Here is a 19340-nt window from a genome sequence, read left to right on the forward strand (position 1 = left end):
TATTTGTTCGGCAGAATATTTACAGGCTTCGGAGGCGTTGATTATTATATTGACGGTCCTCTTCCAACTTCTTTGTATGTAGTATACTACTGGGTTTATTACCTGGTCAGAATCCTGACAGCGTTTTCATCGCCTCAAGCTGCAAATGCAACATACTCTTCCAGCATTAATCGTAGCGGAGATAGACATAGACGCCGAGAGCGGAGAGAACGGCGGTGTGATAGGGTACATATATTACATCAGCCGGACGTTGCTGGGGTGACGCCTTGGGATCGCCCAAACACCCGAGCTTCTATTTCTCTCTCCATCTTTGCGATTATCCTCCATCGACCAACGACTAACCCGGTGCAAAAGTGATCATGATTGCACTGGACTAAACTTAGATGCAGATTTGGCTTCTTTTTATACAGTTCTCTTCTTCCCACATCTTATTTTCGCCTACCGTTATCCCATACAACCATGGCGACAACCAAGACTCTCGAAGCTCGCTTTGAGCATTTGTCCATGAAAGATGAGAAGGAAAATGGAAACATTGATCGAGCCTATGGCAAGCAAAAGGTATTTGGCTTAATGCAATCTGGTTGGAGATCCACCTCGCTGATCCGATTTACCAAGGCCCCGGTCTCTTCAGCTCAGTCAAACAGCAATTCTAATCGAGCTCAACTATTAAAATTGGCTCTTCAAAATAATAATGATAACAAGGCAAATGCCATGAACGTCCCAGCCTCGCCAGGTCGGGGATCCCACGGCGCATTGGTGACCCGGAGCACCGATGAAAACGGCAGTCAACGCACATCTTCTTCCCTCTACGAGCAGCCAGCCGTCCCCAAGGAGCTGCACTTGGGAATGTTTGAAATTGGTAAACCACTGGGAAAGGGCAAGTTTGGGCGAGTTTATCTTGCCAAGGAACGTTCCTCTGGCTTCGTCTGTGCACTGAAGGTGCTACACAAGTCTGAGTTGCAGCAGGGTGGTGTCCAGAAGCAAGTCAGGCGTGAAATCGAGATCCAGAGTAACCTACGTCACCCTAATGTCTTGAGACTCTATGGTCACTTCCATGACAGCAAACGAATCTTCTTGATCCTCGAATTTGCTGGCCGTGGTGAGCTGTACAAGCACCTTCGCAAGGAGCATCGGTTCCCGGAATGGAAAGCCGCACAATATATTGCACAGATGGCTGCAGCATTGAAATATCTACACAAAAAGCACGTCATGCACCGTGATATCAAACCTGAGAATATCCTTGTTGGCATTCATGGAGAGATCAAAATCAGTGATTTTGGCTGGAGTGTCCATGCCCCCAACAACCGACGCCAAACCATGTGTGGAACTCTCGACTACTTGCCCCCAGAGATGATCGGTCATGGTTCCAAGGACAACTATTACAGCGAGAAGGTGGACTTGTGGAGTCTAGGTGTCTTGATGTATGAGTTTTTGGTTGGCGAGGCTCCGTTCGAGGATACCCCTGCCATGACCCAACGGCGGATTAGCAGGGCAGATATGTCGATCCCCTCCTTCGTGAGCCCAGAGGCGAAGGACCTTATCAAAAGGGTGAGTCAATATTTCTACCCAATACACAAAGCCCGGTTGCTCACATAATATCTAGCTTCTTGTTCTTGATCCCGCTAAGAGAATTCCCCTCGAGGAGATCCAGCGTCATCCTTGGATTATCAAGCACTGCGAGAAAGACGATCGCACTGTGAAGCGCAGTTCGGGTTCTTCCAAGGAGGGCAAAGCATGAACCATCACTTCCCCCTTGCATTACAGAGTTTCTGGGGGTTATGGTTATCTTTTCTGTTTGAAATTTTCTCGTGTGGAGTTTTGGTGTTCTGAGCCTGCAAGCATTTTCAAGGCGTCTTAGGTTTTTCTTGGAGGAGAGGTACTCGCGATGTGGCGATATTTTGATCTTAATTTTATTTCGCCTCCGACCTGTTCAATACAACATTATGCATTCAAGCAACATAAGAAGATACGGCTACTTGTGGTATCCGATATGTCTTTCATTTATAACCAGAACGTAGGGTGCAGAATAGCATGGGACTAGACCTAGGCTGTGACAGCAACCATGATAGTGACAATACTTTGATCTCACCTCACCTCTGGTGCCCTCAGTTAGATTATACATACGGAGTGCATATGTAGTCTTGCCTATCTTTATGCGTAGAAAGTCTCAAAAGGAACACCAGAAGATAGGGAAGGTTCATGTCGCTAGTGAAACCAATGAAATATAGTACATCCAAACAATATCTATCATACAAAAGGGTGGAGAATAGTACAAGGCTGCATGAGTTGTGGTATCATCGGTAGATCTCATCAAATGGGCGTGTGTCTCTGAAACAGCTATCCCAGACCTCATTGACGACCCTTGTGGCATGGGCTTCGTCTTTACAAGTTGGGCGTGCTCGCACAGACAGGATGGCTCTTCGTCGCACGCACTCTTGGTGTTGCTGCGTAAGCTTCCACTGCCCTCTCCGGAAGAACTCGCGGGCCCATCTGCACTCGCCGCTGAGCGAACTAGCTCGAATCTAAACGGATTTAGCAAACATTGGCAAGTTAAGACAAGAATAACACATACCTCGGTACATGCTGCATGCCGCAGATTATCAGACCAATTCACTTTGAACCTGAGGTGGTCAAACGCATGAACCATCTCATGGGCCATGGTATCTTCGAGGTGTCCCTGGTCCTTCATCTCATTCGCGCAGATCAGGATCCCATACTCCGGATCAAAGCCACCACCCTTCCGATCAGTGCATCGACGACAGTAAATATTATGACTGTGAAGATCGCCTCCTAATTGTTGAATGCTTTCGCTGAGGAATCGAATCGTAGGACCTTAACAAATTGTAATTGACCTTGTCAGTATCCGGCTCAAATAACTCCTACCCGAGTCACTCACTATATTGAAGAAGGTAATCCCGCTGGTCCTCACAGCGCTTGCAGTCTGCTTCTTCATTGCGAGTGTCTCGCGCAACACGGAACTGCTCGATTCCTTCGTTGGACATCTTGCCCGTGAGGATGGAATAGATATTGCGAAATTGGGTCCAGGTGTCATCACCGGGGATGAATCCTGTAGTATCAGGCTTTCCATTTGAAGGTGCAGCCGCACCTGGCGACTGGGCGTCTGTCATCTTCGATGGACTTGTCGAGAACACACTCATCACTGCGCGCGATAAAGCGAGATCCTCCGCAAATGGCGGTAGTGGATGGCAGAATCGGCGCCGTAATCGGGCAAAAAGTGCTCTTCCGCGATTTGTCGCGGGGCAGTGAACAGAACAGGCCTTTCTGTATTCTTTTTGTTTGTTTTCTTATTTATTTGTTGCTGGGAGGTTTATTTAAAGTAGAATTTGCGCCATGGCGACCTCATCGGGTCTCACAATTGTGATCAAATTAGGTGCGGGGATCTATATCTGTTGATGACTCGAGTACTGACTCAACGTACCAGGAACGAGTTCGATTGTCGACGAGAAAACCCACGAGCCAATTCTTTCGATCTTGACATTGATTGTGGAAACGGTGACCAAGCTACACAGGGATGGTCACCGGGTCGTCCTTGTATCATCTGGTGCCGTGGGCGTTGGACTACGAAGGATGAATGTGGACGAAAGACCAACATATCTGCCACGCATACAGGTATGTCGTTGATTCTACAGCACAAGAAGCCCATATGATATTCCCAATGGGGAATTTGCTAAATAAAATCTATAGGCTCTCGCTGCAGTTGGCCAATGTCGACTGATGAGTCTTTGGGATAATCTATTCGGGCATCTCCGTGTCCCTGTGGCCCAGATTCTTTTGACGAGAAATGATATTGCTGATGTATATACTCTTATATCTGTTCAGGCCTGTTCCTCCACTGACACACAATACAGAGAACCCAATATGTCAATGCGCAAAATACATTTGGGCAGTTGTTTGATATGGGAGTGATCCCTATTGTCAACGAAAATGATACCCTGGCTGTTTCTGTAAGGAAATGCCCCTTTCAGGCATGGCCAAGCATCTGATCCAACGATTCCTAGGAAATTAAATTTGGCGACAACGATACCCTTTCTGCAATTACTGCGGCAATGATCAAGGCCGACTATCTGTTTTTGATGACCGATGTCGACTGTCTCTATTCGGCGAACCCTCGAACCAACCCAGACGCAAAACCTATTGAGGTAGTGACCGATATCTCCTCTCTCGAGGCTGATGTCTCATCAGCAGGCTCCTCCCTTGGGACTGGGGGTATGAGCACGAAGATTGTGGCTGCTAGGCTTGGAACCAGTGCTGGTGTCACTACGGTTATCACCAAGAGCTCAAAACCGGGCAACGTCCACGACATTGTGAAATACCTACAATACCTCGAGGCTCGGTCCAATGGCGTAGCAGCTGACGACCAACATGAGACACACGCTGCCCCCCTTCATACCCGATTCATCCGTTCAAATACCCCGATTCAATCACGGACATTCTGGCTACTTCATGGACTGTACCCACATGGTACGTTATACATCGACCGCGGAGCTTACCACGCACTCTTGAATAATGCCAATCTTCTCCCGGTTGGGGTGGTCGGGGTTGAAGGCCATTTTGGACAGCAGGAATCCGTGCGGCTAGTAGTTGTTGATCGGCCATCTCCAGATGCCTTGAATGGCGATTTTATCCACCACAGTGAGGAACCCAAGGAAGTCGGTCGGGCTTTGGTGAACTACGGAAGCATTGAAATCACCCACATCAAGGGCCATCGCAGCACACAGATTGAGACGCTACTTGGCTATGCCGATAGCAACTATGTGGCGATGCGAGAGAACATCTCATTCCACCCAGAACACCGCAAGCATAAGGTGACACCGTCGTTAACACCAGCCTTGGAGGAATGGAAGTCCCCTTGAGACATAATATTGGTATCATCTGGTATACGCATACTATTACGAACAGAAGCGGAAGACTTGCATTCAACATTCAACTGCATTAGATGATCGATATTCCCAGTCAAAGCTTGATCATTTCAATATAAAATTTGCCCGAGATATATAGGCCAGAAATTAAATCAAAAGCGGAAAAACAAACGTTTATGCCTGGGTAATTCAGGAACCCCCTAAGGCGTGAATGAAATCTTGGAGATTGATGTTTCCACGCCAATCCAAGCGCCATGTAAAGGTATCCGAGAAAACAAATATGACAAGATGCTCGAAACCCTATCAATCACTCCAACGCTCCAGCCACTTCTGCATTCTCTTGTCTAGTGTGGGCGCAGGAGCTGGCGCGGCCTAAACAAAAACAAAAGGATTAGCTTTCAAACCCAACCGACAAGCATTCAAGCGATCAAACTCACCGTGTTCTCGATGGTGTTTGCCGTCCACGTCGCAAACGCTGTATCCGTGTACTGGACGGTTGGCGCACCTAGGTAGCTAGTCGCAATGGAGAACGGGAAAGGCGGGTATTGAGGAGTGGCCGATCTGGTTGCGATAGTAGTCCCAGCGCTCTTGGGCATTGGGGCATATTTGATCGGGCCAGTCTGCTCGCCGTACGGGACAGTATGCTGGTCAACCGCAGCAACAGCACCAACTCCAACGCCGCCGACAGCAGCCACCTGTCGTTTGCGCAGCTCATTGTGCTCGGCTTCGCCCTTGACGGTTGGGGTTGGGAACTGCAAGGCCGTTTCGGTTGAGGAACTCTTGGTGAGAGTTGAAATGTTGAAAGTTGAAACGAGGTCTGCCTCAATGAGGTGGTCATCGTCTTGGACCGTAGGCCAGGGAATAGCTACGGCGGGAATCGGCTGCATTGTTTTGATCGCATTCGTTACTTTGGTCGAGAAGGTACCTTTCATGTTGGTCAAAGTGAAATGGGAAGTGAATCCGGACCAGTAATCATGAGGGCCTGATAAAACTATCTTGAGGAAGCTAATTGAAGGGGACATTGGTCAGTCACAAAGCGAATGGATGAAGCCACTGATGCTGGGGGGAATGGCCTTACTATGCATTGGGTTCATTTCCACCGATATTCTGGTCAACTCGAAATGACACCATGTCACCAGGGGCATAAGCGCCATTGTTGATGACTTGAGATAGAGTGTCCTGACCTCGGGGATATGTGGTTAGCTCTATGTTTTTCCATTTGAGCAAAGAGAGAAACATACATATGAACCTGTCGTTTCGTCACCGGCACAGAGATAAAAATTATAAGTTGAAGTCGGCTCAGCCTCTAAGCCCCAAAGCAGGCTCACGGGAGCTGCACCATCGAAACTCAGGTCATATGTAGTGATCTGAGAACTGATCTGGCCATAGACGGCCGTAAATAGCAGGGCGGCCTGAAGCAATTGGACTCTCATGGCTGTGATTGAGAAACACAAGTTTTGAGAGAATGGAGAATAGTCTCCCAGTCAAGTGATTGAGGGAAGTCATCCCTTTTCATATCTGGACCTGGTATGTGCATCATCATTCCAAAGCCCTTGAGCCCTTTAGCCCTTTATAGAACGAGAACGTGTGATGTGCACTAAGATAAGGGTGGTCCGTGCTATCAACGCTGTCAAAGTGTCCCCGAGGTCAGCCCACAACTCTTGACAACTTACAACCATGTCGTCTCAAGCAAACTGGAACTCAGTGACTGGCATTGCCACACTGCTGTTCGATGGCAATCTCGTTGCCATTGCTATCGCCATTCTCTTCACCTTCGGTGTCCCGATCGCACTGCACATCTTATTCTTCCAGACTGTAGCGTCTCCGCCCTCGAGCAACTTCCTCCTCCTAGGCCCCAGTGGAGCTGGCAAAACTGCTTTTACAACCTTGGTAGGTTCCATGACCTGAATGTGGTCGAGCTCTTGCTAACTTAACCAATCTATAGCTCGAGGCCAAGTCCTCACTCGCGTCGAACAAGTCGCACAGCACCCACACCTCCCAACAATCAACCCTAGTAACCGTGACCTTACCACCTACTGTCCCCACCGGATCTAACCGCTACCGATCCGTGAACGATCCCTCTTTGAAGGAGGCCACCCGGAATCCAATCAAGTACCGCATAAAGGATACCCCTGGCCATGGCAAGCTCCGCGCGTCGCAAGGGATCTCCGAGCTCCAGACCATGACGCAGTCAAAGGACATCAAGACAAGGCTGCGCGGCGTGGTATTCATGGTCGATACCGCTGCCCTAGTTGACGAAGCGACGCTCCGTGACACAGCAACCTATCTGCATGACGTTCTTCTCTTTCTCCAGAAGCGCGCAAAGAACGGGTCATCGAGCAAGCGGACCACTGAAGTCCCTGTCTTAGTCGCTGCGAATAAGCAGGATCTATTCACTGCATTGCCGCCCGGTGCGGTGAAAGAAAAGCTGGAAGCAGAGATTGATCGCATCCGCAAGTCGAAGACCAAGGGTCTTCTGGATGCAAGTGCGGATACCGAGTTGGAAGACGAAGAGGAGATCTTGGGTAATGATGAACAGGAGGCTTTCAGCTTCAAGCTTCTGGAGCACGAGGTCGGTGTCAAGGTTGATGTGGTTGGTGGTGCTGTCAAGGGTGACTTGCAGGAAGAGTTCGGATCTGGAGTGCGCCGCTGGGAGGAGTGGGTTGGTATGTGCTTGTGAGCGATACGACCTTTTTGCTCTCTTGTCTTGATGGTCCGTAGTAGTAAATAGGCGGCCCTATCATGGTTTGCTTGTATATGTTATGCCCCAAAAAAGTGCATCGAGGTCTCTGAGAGGCTACGTGGTTTTCTATTGACATTGCCAATCCAACCCTAGTGTCTGTCTGTATAGCTTGGATATCGATCCTGATGGTCGGCAGTGATACCTAGGTAGGGACCTAATGGCATGAAAGTGATCATTTCCAGATATTGTGCTGGGCACACAGAGTGTGGCGAGGTATAATAAGGTACAATTTCAATTGTCCTGAGATCACGGCCTCTGCTTATCTTTGCCAATGCCTGCTTGCCCACCCTTGGCTCCAGAACTAGTTGAATCTGATGATAACTCATTGTCACTACAGCCACCCACCCCTTTAACGGTGGTAGTTTTCCCAGTGAGAAGTTGGATATGTAAAGATTGTCATCTGGGGATTTGGGGTGGACAAAGTCGAGAAGATCCCTACAGGTGAAGTTATATCTGACCTGAATCAACGTCATCGCCACCTAAGCCGAATATGTTTGGAAAAAGAACCATGTATATATGCTCTATGGTGTGCATTAAGTATTTATCACATTCAACGCCAGCCTTTGCGCTGCACGATCTAGGTATTTCAATCCCACAATGTGTTGAATCCCATCGGGGAGCCCTCATGCCAACGCAAGAGAAACGCCTATCCCAAAATATCAATGTTCAGGAATGTTGAACCCTTACCCAACAATGTCTCATGCGAATGCATTTCAGGAAAGAAACAAAAACATTTTAGGCCTTGTTCGCCTTGGACTGGTGCAGCATCCAAGTGAGCAGGTCAACCTTGGTAGCGATAGCCAATGGCTTCATCGCACCGCTTGCGTCCTTCTCGGTCACGACCGCAGCGCTGTTCCACTCGAAGAAGCGGTTCAGGACACTGAGAGGGGTATCCATGGTGATCTCGATAAAGCCGCGACTCCGGGTCCGAGGCTTGAGGGAGTCAATGCCCTTAGAGAGATCACGGGGGTCGGTGACCACCTCGGAGATCTTTGAGAAGTCAAACATGACCTCGGAGACGGGGCTCTGGCCCGTGGCCCGGCCGTGCGTCAGTCGGCTGAGAACGTTGCCCAGCGTCACGAGACCGACGAGCTTGCGTCCGGAGGGGGCAAGGACGGGAAGTTGATCAAAGCCTCGGTCGCGCATGACCTCGATGGCAGTCTCGCAAGGGGAGTTGGCTGTCACGGTGGTGATGGGCTTCAACCGCAAGGCGCTGACCTTGGCATTGGCCAGGGAGTCAGACTCGGGCTCCTGGGTTTGAGCTGCGGATGCAACGTCGGGGAGCGACGGGAGCAGATCGTTGGCTGCGAGCCAGTCGTCATCGGCGAACTTGAACCCAGTTAGCTTGAATGTAAAACCAATGGAATAAATATTTTGATCCCACCTTGGAGAGGTAACTTCTGATGCTGTCGGGAAGAATCACAACGACGACATCGTCCTTGGAGAACTTTTTGGCCTCGTTAGCCTTGACCAGAGCCGCAATGGCACTGCCACTGCTACCGCCGACCAGCAGACCCTCCTCGGCAATCAAACGCCGGGAGTACTTGAAAGACTCCCTATCTTCCGTCTTGATCCATTGGCTCACGGCACCTTGGTCCAAAACCTCGGGGACGAAATCGTATCCAATGCCCTCAACCTTGTAAGACTCGTTGGCACGAGCTTCGTTGAGGGAGGGAGGCAGAGCGAGAATAGAACCGAAGGGATCAGCGGCGATCACGTTGATATCGGGGTTGTGCTTCCGCAGGCCACGGGCAAGACCGGTGATCGTGCCACCGGTTCCAGCACCAGCGACAATAGCACTGATCTTGCCATTGGTCTGGGTCCAGATCTCCTCGGCGGTGCCAAGCTCGTGTGCCAAGGGGTTGTTCGGGTTCTCGTACTGGTCCAAGATGTGGGCGTTGGGCAATTCCTTCTCGAGACGTCTGGCAACGCCGATATGCGATTCGGGCGAATCAAAGGCGGCTTCATTGGGTGTACGGATGATAGTCGCATTCAAGGCACGTAGGACGGAGACCTTCTCGGCGGACATCTTCTCTGGGAGAGTGATAATGGTCTTGTAGCCTGAAGAATAGATAAAATTAGGACGGGTCGGACAAGTAGAGCTTAGACAAATAGGAACATACCCTTGACGGCACCAACCAGTGCCAGACCGATGCCACTAATGAATCTCAATTAGCTTCGGTGCCTATGACCGCCTGAAGCGGAAGAGGTAAAAAAACAGAGAAAAGGCACCTACGTGTTGCCACTGGTAGGCTCAATGAGAGTATCACCAGGCTTGATGCGGCCAGATCGCTCAGCTTCTTCAATCATGCGAAGGGCAATGCGATCCTTGACACTGCCACCAGCATTGAAGTACTCCAACTTGGCGTAGACAGTAGCATCGATTCCCAAGGTGCGGGGCAGATGGTTCAGTCGCACAAGGGGTGTGTTGCCGATCTGCTGGGTGATTGTGTCCAAAGTGACCGGCGGGATGCCGGGGGTAGTGGTAGAAGCCATGATGTGAGAGAATGTACGGAGTGTACAGAAAGTACAACGTATGTTGTAGTGAAGAAGGAAGATTTCGACTTTTGCGCCCCGCCCGATGATAGCCGTGTGGGCCCATGGTTACATAGTATCTACGGAGTAGGAGTACTTGACTTTGTTATAGGCTTATAGGTTTATAAGTCTATAGGAATAGTATATTATAATACCAATGGTAGTACCTAGGTATATGTAATTCTTAGAGTGATTAATCTATCGTATACCTACCTAGGTACATAAGTACGTAGCGGTGAAAATTCCAGAAAGTATTCTTATATTAAACAAGAGTAGGAAATATTAAATAGAAAGATCCAATGCAATTAATTAGGGCTATATAGGGCATGCAGTAATGGAATTTTACCTGCCTAGGTATAAAGAGTGCAGTCACAATCCTTTAAATGTTCTATACTATAGGTATATCTACGGGTGATGAACGTCACCTTACCACTATATGTTATATATTTCTATATATTTTAAAATCTATGAGGCTAACTTTGATAAAGGGAGAAGTAACTGTAGAATAATTATAAGTAAAAGATACTATTATTGTTAATGTACAGAGTACTCCTTCCTCTTGACACCAATATTCAAGGATATCCATCTCCTTCTTAAACCTGCTACTCATGCTAAACACTTATGTTCACGCCAATCTGAAGAACTATATCTGTAGTTGATTGGCCAATAAATCCCCTGGAGGGTCATGTCAATACAGACCAAGCCTAACAAGCTTAACAAGCTCTCCAAGCACGCATATCATTACCCGATTCCATACGGAGTATGCAAAATGTGCATATTTACCTGGGTTATCTCCACGGAGTACTCCGTCCACAGCCAAGATCGTGGCTGTGCAATGGCTATTCTCCACACGCTTAGCGTTTCATCCCCTGAGACAGCGAATATTTGAATATTTATGGACACAAAACGGTAATCTGAAGAGAGTGTTGGAGAGTGTTGGATTGTGGAAGTCGAGTATGGCAGTACCACTCGTCAACTCGTTCATCTCCTTCCCCCCACCCCTCGCTTCTTGAGCCAAATCGCAACACGAAGGAGACGATCTTCACAGGAGAAGCATCGTGGAACACATTTCCATTGTGGCTGCGCCAAGACCTCCTAGTTATGCATATTGAAACATTCGAGGGCTGATTGGCTCTGTCCAGTGCCAGCGCACTGGGCATGTTGTTTTTTAATTTGTCTCCTTTATATAGTGAAATTGCGGCCCAGCTTATGTTGTACAGTTCCTTTTATTTCCTTGTGCTGTGTTGTGCCGTGTTTTCTTCTAGCATCTATCGAAATCCATCCCTATTCTGATTTGTCTCTGGTACTTTGTGTGTACTTCAACCTCTCCGAGTTCTCCGATACTGCCCGGTCTATACGGAATAGTTGTTGGTGAAAAAATGGGCTCAGTCAGGTCAACACATTCACAGGACCTCCGTCTCCGTGGGGGTGACCAGCCCAAGGCCGTCCAGGAGAAGCCCTCGCAGAACTCGATATTGCCTACCAACTCCACCACTTCCAAGCGGGCATGGGCCTTATTTCGCGTGGACACAGCTGGAGAGAGCGGTCGAAGTGGCATCCACCCGTGGCATCTCCTCAAGGTATGCTTTAGGAGTGTCTGTACGCTTTCGATGGTCGTGAATATACTCTGGCCATTTGTTCCCGCCGCGATTGTCATGCATTTTGCGCGACCCGATCTTCACGTCTGGGTCTTCAGTCTCAATTACATCGCCATGGTTCCTTCAGCGAACCTGCTCGGCTTTGCCGGCGGAGAGCTAGCCAAAAAGCTGCCAAAGATGATAGGCATCATCGTGGAAACAACCTTGGGCGCGGTGGTGGAACTCGTGCTCTTTATGGTTTTGTTGTATAACCATGGCCGGACCGAACACTCGGATCTGATCCCTGTCATCCAGGCCGCTATTCTCGGTTCCATCATGGCCAATCTCCTGCTTTGCTTGGGCATGTGCTTCTTTGTCGGCGGTATCAAACGTCATGAGCAGACCTTCCACGAGGCTGTCAGCGAAGTTGGCACTGGATTGCTCCTTGTCGCGGGTTTCGGTCTGTTGATCCCAAGTGCATTCTACTCCGCACTGCGTGGAAGCGTCAATGCACACTTCACTCTGGTGCAGTTGAACGAGTCTGTCCTGACGATTAGCCGTGCCACCGCGGTGATCCTTCTCGTAGCGTTTTTGATGTGAGTGGCCTAGGCCCTAGCCTATAATTTAACCACTAACACTCGATAGATTCCTTTTCTTCAACCTTCGCAGCCACAACTCAATTTTCGATGAAATCCTAGAGACAGACGAACACCACGACGAAGACCGACACGAAGAAGCTGCGAGAGCAAAACTCACAATGATAGAATGCTTCGTTGCTATCGCCATTTCCCTGACCTGCGTCTGCATGTCCGCTGTCTTCCTAGTCCAAGAAATCGAGTACATCGTGGAGCGCGGCGTCTCGGATAATTTCCTCGGTTTGATTCTCGTCCCTCTGGTGGAAAAGGCCGCCGAGCACCTCACGGCCGTCGACGAAGCCTGGGACAACCAGATCAACTTTGCACTCTTCCACTGCCTGGCCCCTTCGATCCAAACAGCACTGCTGAACGCCCCGCTCACCGTCATTGTTGGCTGGGGTATGGGCAAGGATATGGGGTTGAACTTCGAGATCTTCATGGTTGTCCTCCTTGTGCTTTCGATTCTGGTCGTGGGGAATTTCTTGCGTGACGGCAAGTCCAATTACCTTGAAGGTTCTCTTTGTGTTCTGGTTTACTTCATCATCGCTGTTTGCACTTGGTACTATCCTGCAGTGCACGTAACCTCGACGAACCAGTCTTGAACGTCGGGTAGTTTTTAAGCGTGCATGCTTGGCGAATATATTGAATACTGTATATCACTCATGGTTGGTGTTTTGAGCGGTTTGATGGGGTGGACTAAAGCTCCATAGATGGTCAGGGTAAATAACTGTCTGAATACCAGACAGCATCTAGCTAGTCAGATAAGGCCACATAATGTAAGATGACCTCATATGAGACAAAAATATAGTATGATCCGACTGGAATGCTATTCCAGGGTAGTGTGAGGGCGCAGGGCTTCTTTCATCAACATCTGCGCATCAACACGCAGCTCAAAGTCGGCCAGGAAACAAAAGCTGATCTCGAGTTTCGACAACTCTTGCTCACTGACTCCACCAACCTTCGCAACCCGGCTATGCGGATAGCTCAGGTCCTCTAGAGCCTTCGAAGCAACCCAAACACCAGCAAGCACAAGCCTGTGCATATTCTTCGGCAAAACCATTAACACATTCTCGACCAGTGTCATCTTAGATATATACACGCTAGCTGCGAGATAGACCGCCGTAGACATAGGACAGTACCTATGTAAACGAAGCAGATACTCGTTCAATGGAATTGGCGGCACTTTCTTTGACAGAAACTTTTTCGCCAGGATAGCCATCTGAATGGCCTCTTCCGTCGCCCTCACCGGGTCGACAGGATTATCCGAGTCCTTAACATGCAACCCGACAGTTTTCGCCTCGCCCTCAGCAGGGGTATCAGAACCCATAGGCGTGGAGCCATGCGCATGCAGCTCATCGGTGCCGACAGGTTTCTGGGCATAGTAAGCGCCTAGCCGCTCAATATTCAAAAAGAGCAAGTGTAATGCAGCCTCGGGCGAAATATCAAACACGGCGGTGGTCTGCGACGAATCAGGATCGTTGGCGGGCTGGTGACGGTCAATATTATCCAGCGGCGAGCCGAGTTTCAGCATGGTTGGCGCGGGGGTTGCGTTTTGGTTGGAATTCGTGTCTTGGGACACGGACATGGTCGTGGTTTGTGTTACGGCGGTGGCCATGGTGTGCGCGTGTGGATAATTTGCTCTTTCACTGCCACGCGCAGGCGCGGGCTTGGTAGGGGGTTGCGAGTAGAGCGCACCTGGACCTTGAGGTGGATGGCTCCCCGGCTGGGTATCTCATTTTCCAATGACTGGTCTCTGGCCTCTGGTGGGACTTGTGCTCAATTTGTGGGAGATCCTGGGTTCGATTACGAGGTGGAGGACCCGAGGCGGTATTGACGGGGTCTTCGAGTTGTATAGCGGGGTGAGGGTAAGTTGTTTTGGGTTCTATATGGAATGAGAGCCGATCAATTTCTAACCCCAAATTAGACTTACGTTGAATCCGAATATGTGACTGAAAGATATAATTTAATATTTTGAATCAATTTGAAATCAATAAGTACATGAGTAAGGATTGAAGCAGAATGAGAAAGGGACCTCAGATAAGAAAGTTGCCACATGTGACCTTGGCCTTGGCTCTCTCCATGGATGAACTATATACAACTTGAAAGCACACACGAAATGTACAATTTGGCATCAGAAAACAAAACAAAACTCCCAACACTCCAGAAAAAGATAATAATAAAAAAGAAGCCCTGAACTCCCGATCCCGGCAGACGCAGATATTCGTGGATGGAGCAACAAAAATGCTTCTAGAACCAGCAGTATGCATCCCGTCCGCGATGCCCAAGGACACGCCGACCCGAGCACGACATCCCACGTACACCAGTGTAGATTGGACTTGGTACTCTAGTCTCGTACCGAATACCAGAGTCCCGGGTACTCCAGGACCGGGTCCCCGACGAACCCTGTGCCGGGTATCTGGTTTCGTAGTTGACACTGTCGTCGAACCGAACGTTCTTATACGTTCGGCGGGGTTCACGCATCTCCACGTCCACGGATAGACGTGTATACGAACGAGGTGCCGGTCGCCGGGGCTGCCGCGTTTCAACCCCGATCGAGAATTTTACGGAGTCATACCTCCTTCTAGCAAAATTAGCGGCCATTTCATAGTCAGGGGGATCGACCACAAAGAGCCTGGGGGGCGATTCATGGGCTGGCAGTGCATACCGGGATCCGTGAACAGGTTCTGACCTGTAAACCGAATAGGAGGGCCGGTACCTCATGTCTGTCGGGTGTAGGTATGTGCGGTGACGTGTTTGCTATCCTCTCGTTAGTCTCTTGTTCTTGATACTCGATGGAATAGACTCGAGGGCAATTGGAGTGATAATAAACGATCCTTGAACAATGCATGGTGAAACAAAGATACCCTTGAACAAGGGAGTTATTGAAAGGACATGGAGAGATAAACAATGAAACCCACAAACCTCAGACACAGCCGGACGGGTGAATTGCCGGAGAAAGCATGCGTAAGAAGACATGTGAACAATGGCAAGGCAGATTCCTTTCGAGGGATAAAGATAGAGAAGTATTGGTAGACTTGGCTTGAAACAAAGATGACTTGATAAAGCAAAGCCTTTGTGGTATGAAAACAAAGAGCGATATGGCGAGATATCGACTCGATTTTATATTCGGTCTCTCGACAATGAACAGGGATTTGAAGGCAACATCTCGAAGAGGAGACCTATAATGAAGCTATTAAATGTTGATATTCAATATTTTTCTCATTCAAAAAAGGGAATGGCTCATACAAACCTGAGGTCACAAGGGCGCAGTTCAACGAGTCAGCGGCCTTGAAGACCAAACTGCCCGACCAAATCCCAGGTTCAACTTCTTCCATCACACCAGAAAATGTCGATGTTGGAGTTTCATCTCCAAAATGAGGGTATATCAAAGAAGTGATATAGTATTATGGACAGGGATACTCTCCCTAAGTCAGGCGTTGAAGAGCCGGTGAAAGGCGAACAACGTAGCACCTGTTATTGCCCATAGCGTGTACCAGCAACTTTTCGGAGAATAGTATCCAATGCCCTATGCAGTACCTGGCGCTGCCTGACATATTCACTGCGCAACATTATGCAGGAGTGTTAAGGCCAAGAAGGACTTCAGCCACACCTGAGCGTCAAATCAGCGGCCGTGCCACTTTGGGCGCTAAAACAGCCAACGGCGATTAAGAGCCAACCATTAACATCTTCGACTGCAACATCAGACAAAATTTCATGCATGACGTGTCGATCCATAGAAACAATAGAACCATGAGGAGAAAGAGGGGAAAAAAAAAAAAAGCGCTTGGGCAGCAAGACTATGTCCACCTCTCAACTAATCTATCCTGATTACTATCCCGCTGGTGGAGAACATCCAAATTGAGCTTCTGGACCCCATTTTGAAGACTCATGAGTTCTTTCTCGAGGCCCGAGAGCGCTAACACCTCTGAAGGATCGCGCAGTGATGTTTCATAGTGAGAGTTGGCGTGCAATGAGCAACGAAGAAGCTGGGATGCATTATCCAACGGGGCCAAACAAGTCATCAGAGGAGCATTCACCCCTATATTGAGGTTATGAAGTGTTTCGGAAATATCATATCGCTTCTCATGGAGGTCATCAACCCCTCCATCCTCGCGCGGGTGGAGGATCGATTCTGGCGGTATACCAACGCGCCTCAGAAGTCTTTCGAGTGATGGTTGGGCAACTACAGGTGCAGTGGCCGTGCGAGCAAGAAGGAGGCCTGGCTGTAACGATCGGCGTCGCAGAGATTCCCGTCGGGAAGATGGCTGTGTAACGAGTTCGCTGCCTGCTTCGGATTGATATAACGCGGCTAGCTGTTCTAACAGTTCCGAGGACGACTCCCGGACCCCGAGTTGGTTTGTGAGATCTTGCTTTGACAAAGTCATCTCGATCAACATGTCAAGTGCCTAGAAAAAGTATAAATTAGTTCATTGTGATTGCTGATCAATGGCACTACCGAGCCAGAGCCTCATACCTGTTCTAGTTTCTCCTGCGATGCCATTCGCAGCTTATCATGCTCATTCTGGAGTTCACGGAGGATGGGCTCTTGGAACTGCTGCCTGGTCGATATCTCTGCCAAGATCTCGATTTCTGGATACAGAGACTCTAGTTCTTCCTCGAGGGCAGTGCTCATTGTCCCATCCATAGCGTCAGAGCTTGAGCCTCCTGCGTGGATTGTTTCCAGGTATAGTCGATCGAGACGGTAGTGTATTTCCTCCGCCACATAGTCTGATAACAGCGCACTAAGATGGCTTGTGCGCTTGACCGTAGATGCATCGTTCCCACGATACTTGATACTGGACATGAGCGTTTCTAGGCTCGCCAGCGCCTTGTCGTCCTGTTTTAACCGGGTAGATAGGGAAGCGAGTATTCTCTTGCTTTCCGCGCCCGACTTGTCGGTCGCGGATCTAAAACCGGCCTCCAACTCATCGGCAAGCTCAGTTGCCTATACAGAATCAAAATCAGCAACACGCGACGACTTTCTGTGACGGCCATGTCCTTACCGCCATGGTAGTAGTGTGCCTCCCCGCTTCATGTTTCTTATGCAGCCGAGCGATATCCCGGCTCCGCTGTTGCTCGATATTATTTTCCAGACCCAATTGTTTATTGATGCTTGCACATTGGAACTTCAAAGTCTCAGTCTGTTTCAGAATTGCTGCTGTTGAGGCTTCGAGGGATTCGATCGCGTCGCGGAGTTCGTCTTCGAGGACAGGCCGTGTTGCACCGAAGTCGGGGTTGTTGAGAATAGGCTGAAGAGCGCCAGAGCTTTCCAGCTTGAGGTATCTGTCTTCCGTTTAGTTCTGTCTTGTGATTGTACAAATGAGACGTACAACGCGAGCTCATCTTTTGATAGCAGGGTGTCAGGGCGGAGATGCTTGGACGCCCATTGCACATTCCTGTCATCCTCAAATGACTCAACCACCTCCTGCTTGACTGGGAGATCTCGATCCTTGAGAATCGATATGAGCTTGTCGGTCAAAGTGTCTTCCATTGTTGTTTTGAAGGGTTGCGATGCGGAGACCTGATAAACAAGGAGCTTCGAGAGTGGAGCTCCAACTTCAAAAGTCCTTTGACAACACTCTCCGGGGTACGAAGTATATTTTTCTAATTTCTGTTTGGGCAACAGAGTTATTGTGCACGATGTTCATTTATACAGATATAATACTCTGGCTTTGATATAACTCAGCTATATTATGCGCAACTTACACGAGAAATAGTTAACATATTGTGCGAGCATAAATCCCGTCTTTTAGCCAAGTCCTCTCAAGATATAAGCCCAATTAAAAAGATAAAACCATTGATATGGCTTTGAAACAACTTCTGATTGTTCGTTTGGGCCTTCATATATATCTTTCACCCCAATGTTTTGTCTATGGACAAAGGACATTTTGTTTTGGAAGCCAACAAAGGTTGGATCGAGTATAAAAAGGTTCATTCCTCAGGGTCTTGAAATACATCACCATCGACTCGAGCTATCTAACTAAATATTTCTATTCGGACGCCTTTAGCACTAATCAACACTGACATAAGTAAGAATCCCCTACGCTAACCATCAACCATCACTATGGATGCACCAACTATGCAGGCCTCGCGAGAATTTTTCACCAACTCACGAAATGGTTTCGTCGTATATCTCCAGGGACTTTCTGCCGGGGAAACCTCAGATCAGGACGTTACTACAATCCAAACAGAGCTTCGGCGTATATCCCACAGACTCTCTGGGTGGACGGGGCTTCTAGATGATCCCAACGAGCTGACTTGCAGCTGTCTTTCGGACCGGTGCCGCAACCTCTCGAGTATTATTGTGGAAGTTGCTGAGCTTGTCACTATCAGGGACGGGCAGCTCCCTGTCACAGTTATGAAGATGTTCAATATGCTGGCTATGCAGGTAGGACGACTCACTCTTGACGGCCATCGCGAAGAGGACGAGTATGCGCAAGGGTTCGAGCGCATGGCCAAGGATGAAGATCGTAGATGGCAGATTGGGTCTCAAGGACCGGATGACGGTAGAGCTGCAATTCTTTTTGGCTTGTGGACTCGTATGAACCGCATCTCAGAGCATGGTCTGGATTGCACATGCCGGTAATCCTTCACGTCTAACTTTTTTTTATAGGTCAATAAAACAACTGCAGATACAACTGAGTCTAGACTGTTAAGTGTAAAAGTAAGGCATAGATATTGAAAGAAGCAACAATGGCTGTATATGTAGTAACTATATGTACTGGTAGACGGAGTATAACGAGAATATAAAGATCGGCAGATGAGAGGCCGAGAACCAAAAATGCGGCTGCCTGTGGCTGAGTAATCAGGGCAAAAAAAAAGGGAAAAGGAGCAATTCAACATACGGGTTAAAGAATCGAATTAGAAATAGAATATATTCAATCTATTTCTACTTCGAGTATATGAGTATACGGAGTGAAGTACAGAAGAAGGCACAGTCTTAAGTGTACCTACAACATAGGTATACCTC

The 19340-nt window shown here is 48.7% G+C and overlaps 10 protein-coding genes across 10 annotated transcripts; 5 read left to right on the forward strand and 5 right to left on the reverse strand.

Annotated features, from left to right (window-relative positions):
* Positions 1 to 459: 459 nt before the first annotated feature.
* Positions 460 to 1738, forward strand: N7489_009420 (aurora family serine/threonine-protein kinase; the record flags this gene model as incomplete). Its single annotated transcript, XM_056715170.1, has 2 exons — positions 460 to 1548; positions 1604 to 1738. The coding sequence occupies 2 exons, from the start codon at positions 460 to 462 to the stop codon at positions 1736 to 1738; spliced, it is 1224 nt and encodes a 407-aa protein (XP_056562792.1).
* A 556-nt stretch (positions 1739 to 2294) lies between these two features.
* On the reverse strand, positions 2295 to 3158 carry N7489_009421 (mitochondrial inner membrane protease ATP23; the record flags this gene model as incomplete). The annotated part of the gene is made up of 3 exons (XM_056715171.1): positions 2295 to 2522; positions 2573 to 2832; positions 2897 to 3158. The coding sequence occupies 3 exons, from the start codon at positions 3156 to 3158 to the stop codon at positions 2295 to 2297; spliced, it is 750 nt and encodes a 249-aa protein (XP_056562793.1).
* Positions 3159 to 3351: 193 nt separating this feature from the next.
* N7489_009422 (glutamate 5-kinase) lies at positions 3352 to 4874 on the forward strand (the record flags this gene model as incomplete). Its single annotated transcript, XM_056715172.1, has 5 exons — positions 3352 to 3391; positions 3443 to 3630; positions 3706 to 3816; positions 3870 to 3965; positions 4020 to 4874. The coding sequence occupies 5 exons, from the start codon at positions 3352 to 3354 to the stop codon at positions 4872 to 4874; spliced, it is 1290 nt and encodes a 429-aa protein (XP_056562794.1).
* Positions 4875 to 5183: 309 nt separating this feature from the next.
* On the reverse strand, positions 5184 to 6313 carry N7489_009423 (putative beta-1,6-glucan biosynthesis protein (Knh1); the record flags this gene model as incomplete). The annotated part of the gene is made up of 4 exons (XM_056715173.1): positions 5184 to 5252; positions 5318 to 5885; positions 5959 to 6059; positions 6122 to 6313. 4 exons carry the CDS (start codon positions 6311 to 6313, stop codon positions 5184 to 5186), a joined length of 930 nt encoding a protein of 309 aa, XP_056562795.1.
* A 244-nt stretch (positions 6314 to 6557) lies between these two features.
* On the forward strand, positions 6558 to 7560 carry N7489_009424 (signal recognition particle receptor subunit beta; the record flags this gene model as incomplete). The annotated part of the gene is made up of 2 exons (XM_056715174.1): positions 6558 to 6770; positions 6826 to 7560. 2 exons carry the CDS (start codon positions 6558 to 6560, stop codon positions 7558 to 7560), a joined length of 948 nt encoding a protein of 315 aa, XP_056562796.1.
* A 798-nt stretch (positions 7561 to 8358) lies between these two features.
* N7489_009425 (cystathionine beta-synthase CYS4) lies at positions 8359 to 10119 on the reverse strand (the record flags this gene model as incomplete). Its single annotated transcript, XM_056715175.1, has 4 exons — positions 8359 to 8952; positions 9008 to 9684; positions 9747 to 9781; positions 9860 to 10119. 4 exons carry the CDS (start codon positions 10117 to 10119, stop codon positions 8359 to 8361), a joined length of 1566 nt encoding a protein of 521 aa, XP_056562797.1.
* Positions 10120 to 11537: 1418 nt separating this feature from the next.
* On the forward strand, positions 11538 to 12972 carry N7489_009426 (hydrogen/calcium exchanger domain-containing protein; the record flags this gene model as incomplete). The annotated part of the gene is made up of 2 exons (XM_056715176.1): positions 11538 to 12331; positions 12381 to 12972. The coding sequence occupies 2 exons, from the start codon at positions 11538 to 11540 to the stop codon at positions 12970 to 12972; spliced, it is 1386 nt and encodes a 461-aa protein (XP_056562798.1).
* Positions 12973 to 13196: 224 nt separating this feature from the next.
* On the reverse strand, positions 13197 to 13985 carry N7489_009427 (putative cyclin-dependent protein kinase complex component; the record flags this gene model as incomplete). Its single annotated transcript, XM_056715177.1, has 1 exon — positions 13197 to 13985. One exon carries the CDS (start codon positions 13983 to 13985, stop codon positions 13197 to 13199), a length of 789 nt encoding a protein of 262 aa, XP_056562799.1.
* A 2182-nt stretch (positions 13986 to 16167) lies between these two features.
* On the reverse strand, positions 16168 to 17861 carry N7489_009428 (uncharacterized protein; the record flags this gene model as incomplete). Its single annotated transcript, XM_056715178.1, has 4 exons — positions 16168 to 16776; positions 16845 to 17315; positions 17374 to 17653; positions 17701 to 17861. 4 exons carry the CDS (start codon positions 17859 to 17861, stop codon positions 16168 to 16170), a joined length of 1521 nt encoding a protein of 506 aa, XP_056562800.1.
* A 573-nt stretch (positions 17862 to 18434) lies between these two features.
* N7489_009429 (uncharacterized protein) lies at positions 18435 to 18956 on the forward strand (the record flags this gene model as incomplete). The annotated part of the gene is made up of 1 exon (XM_056715179.1): positions 18435 to 18956. One exon carries the CDS (start codon positions 18435 to 18437, stop codon positions 18954 to 18956), a length of 522 nt encoding a protein of 173 aa, XP_056562801.1.
* Positions 18957 to 19340: the final 384 nt, after the last annotated feature.

This window comes from Penicillium chrysogenum, assembly GCF_028827035.1.
Source record: "Penicillium chrysogenum strain IBT 35668 chromosome Unknown utg000005l_segment0_segment0, whole genome shotgun sequence".
Lineage (NCBI taxonomy): Eukaryota > Fungi > Ascomycota > Eurotiomycetes > Eurotiales > Aspergillaceae > Penicillium > Penicillium chrysogenum.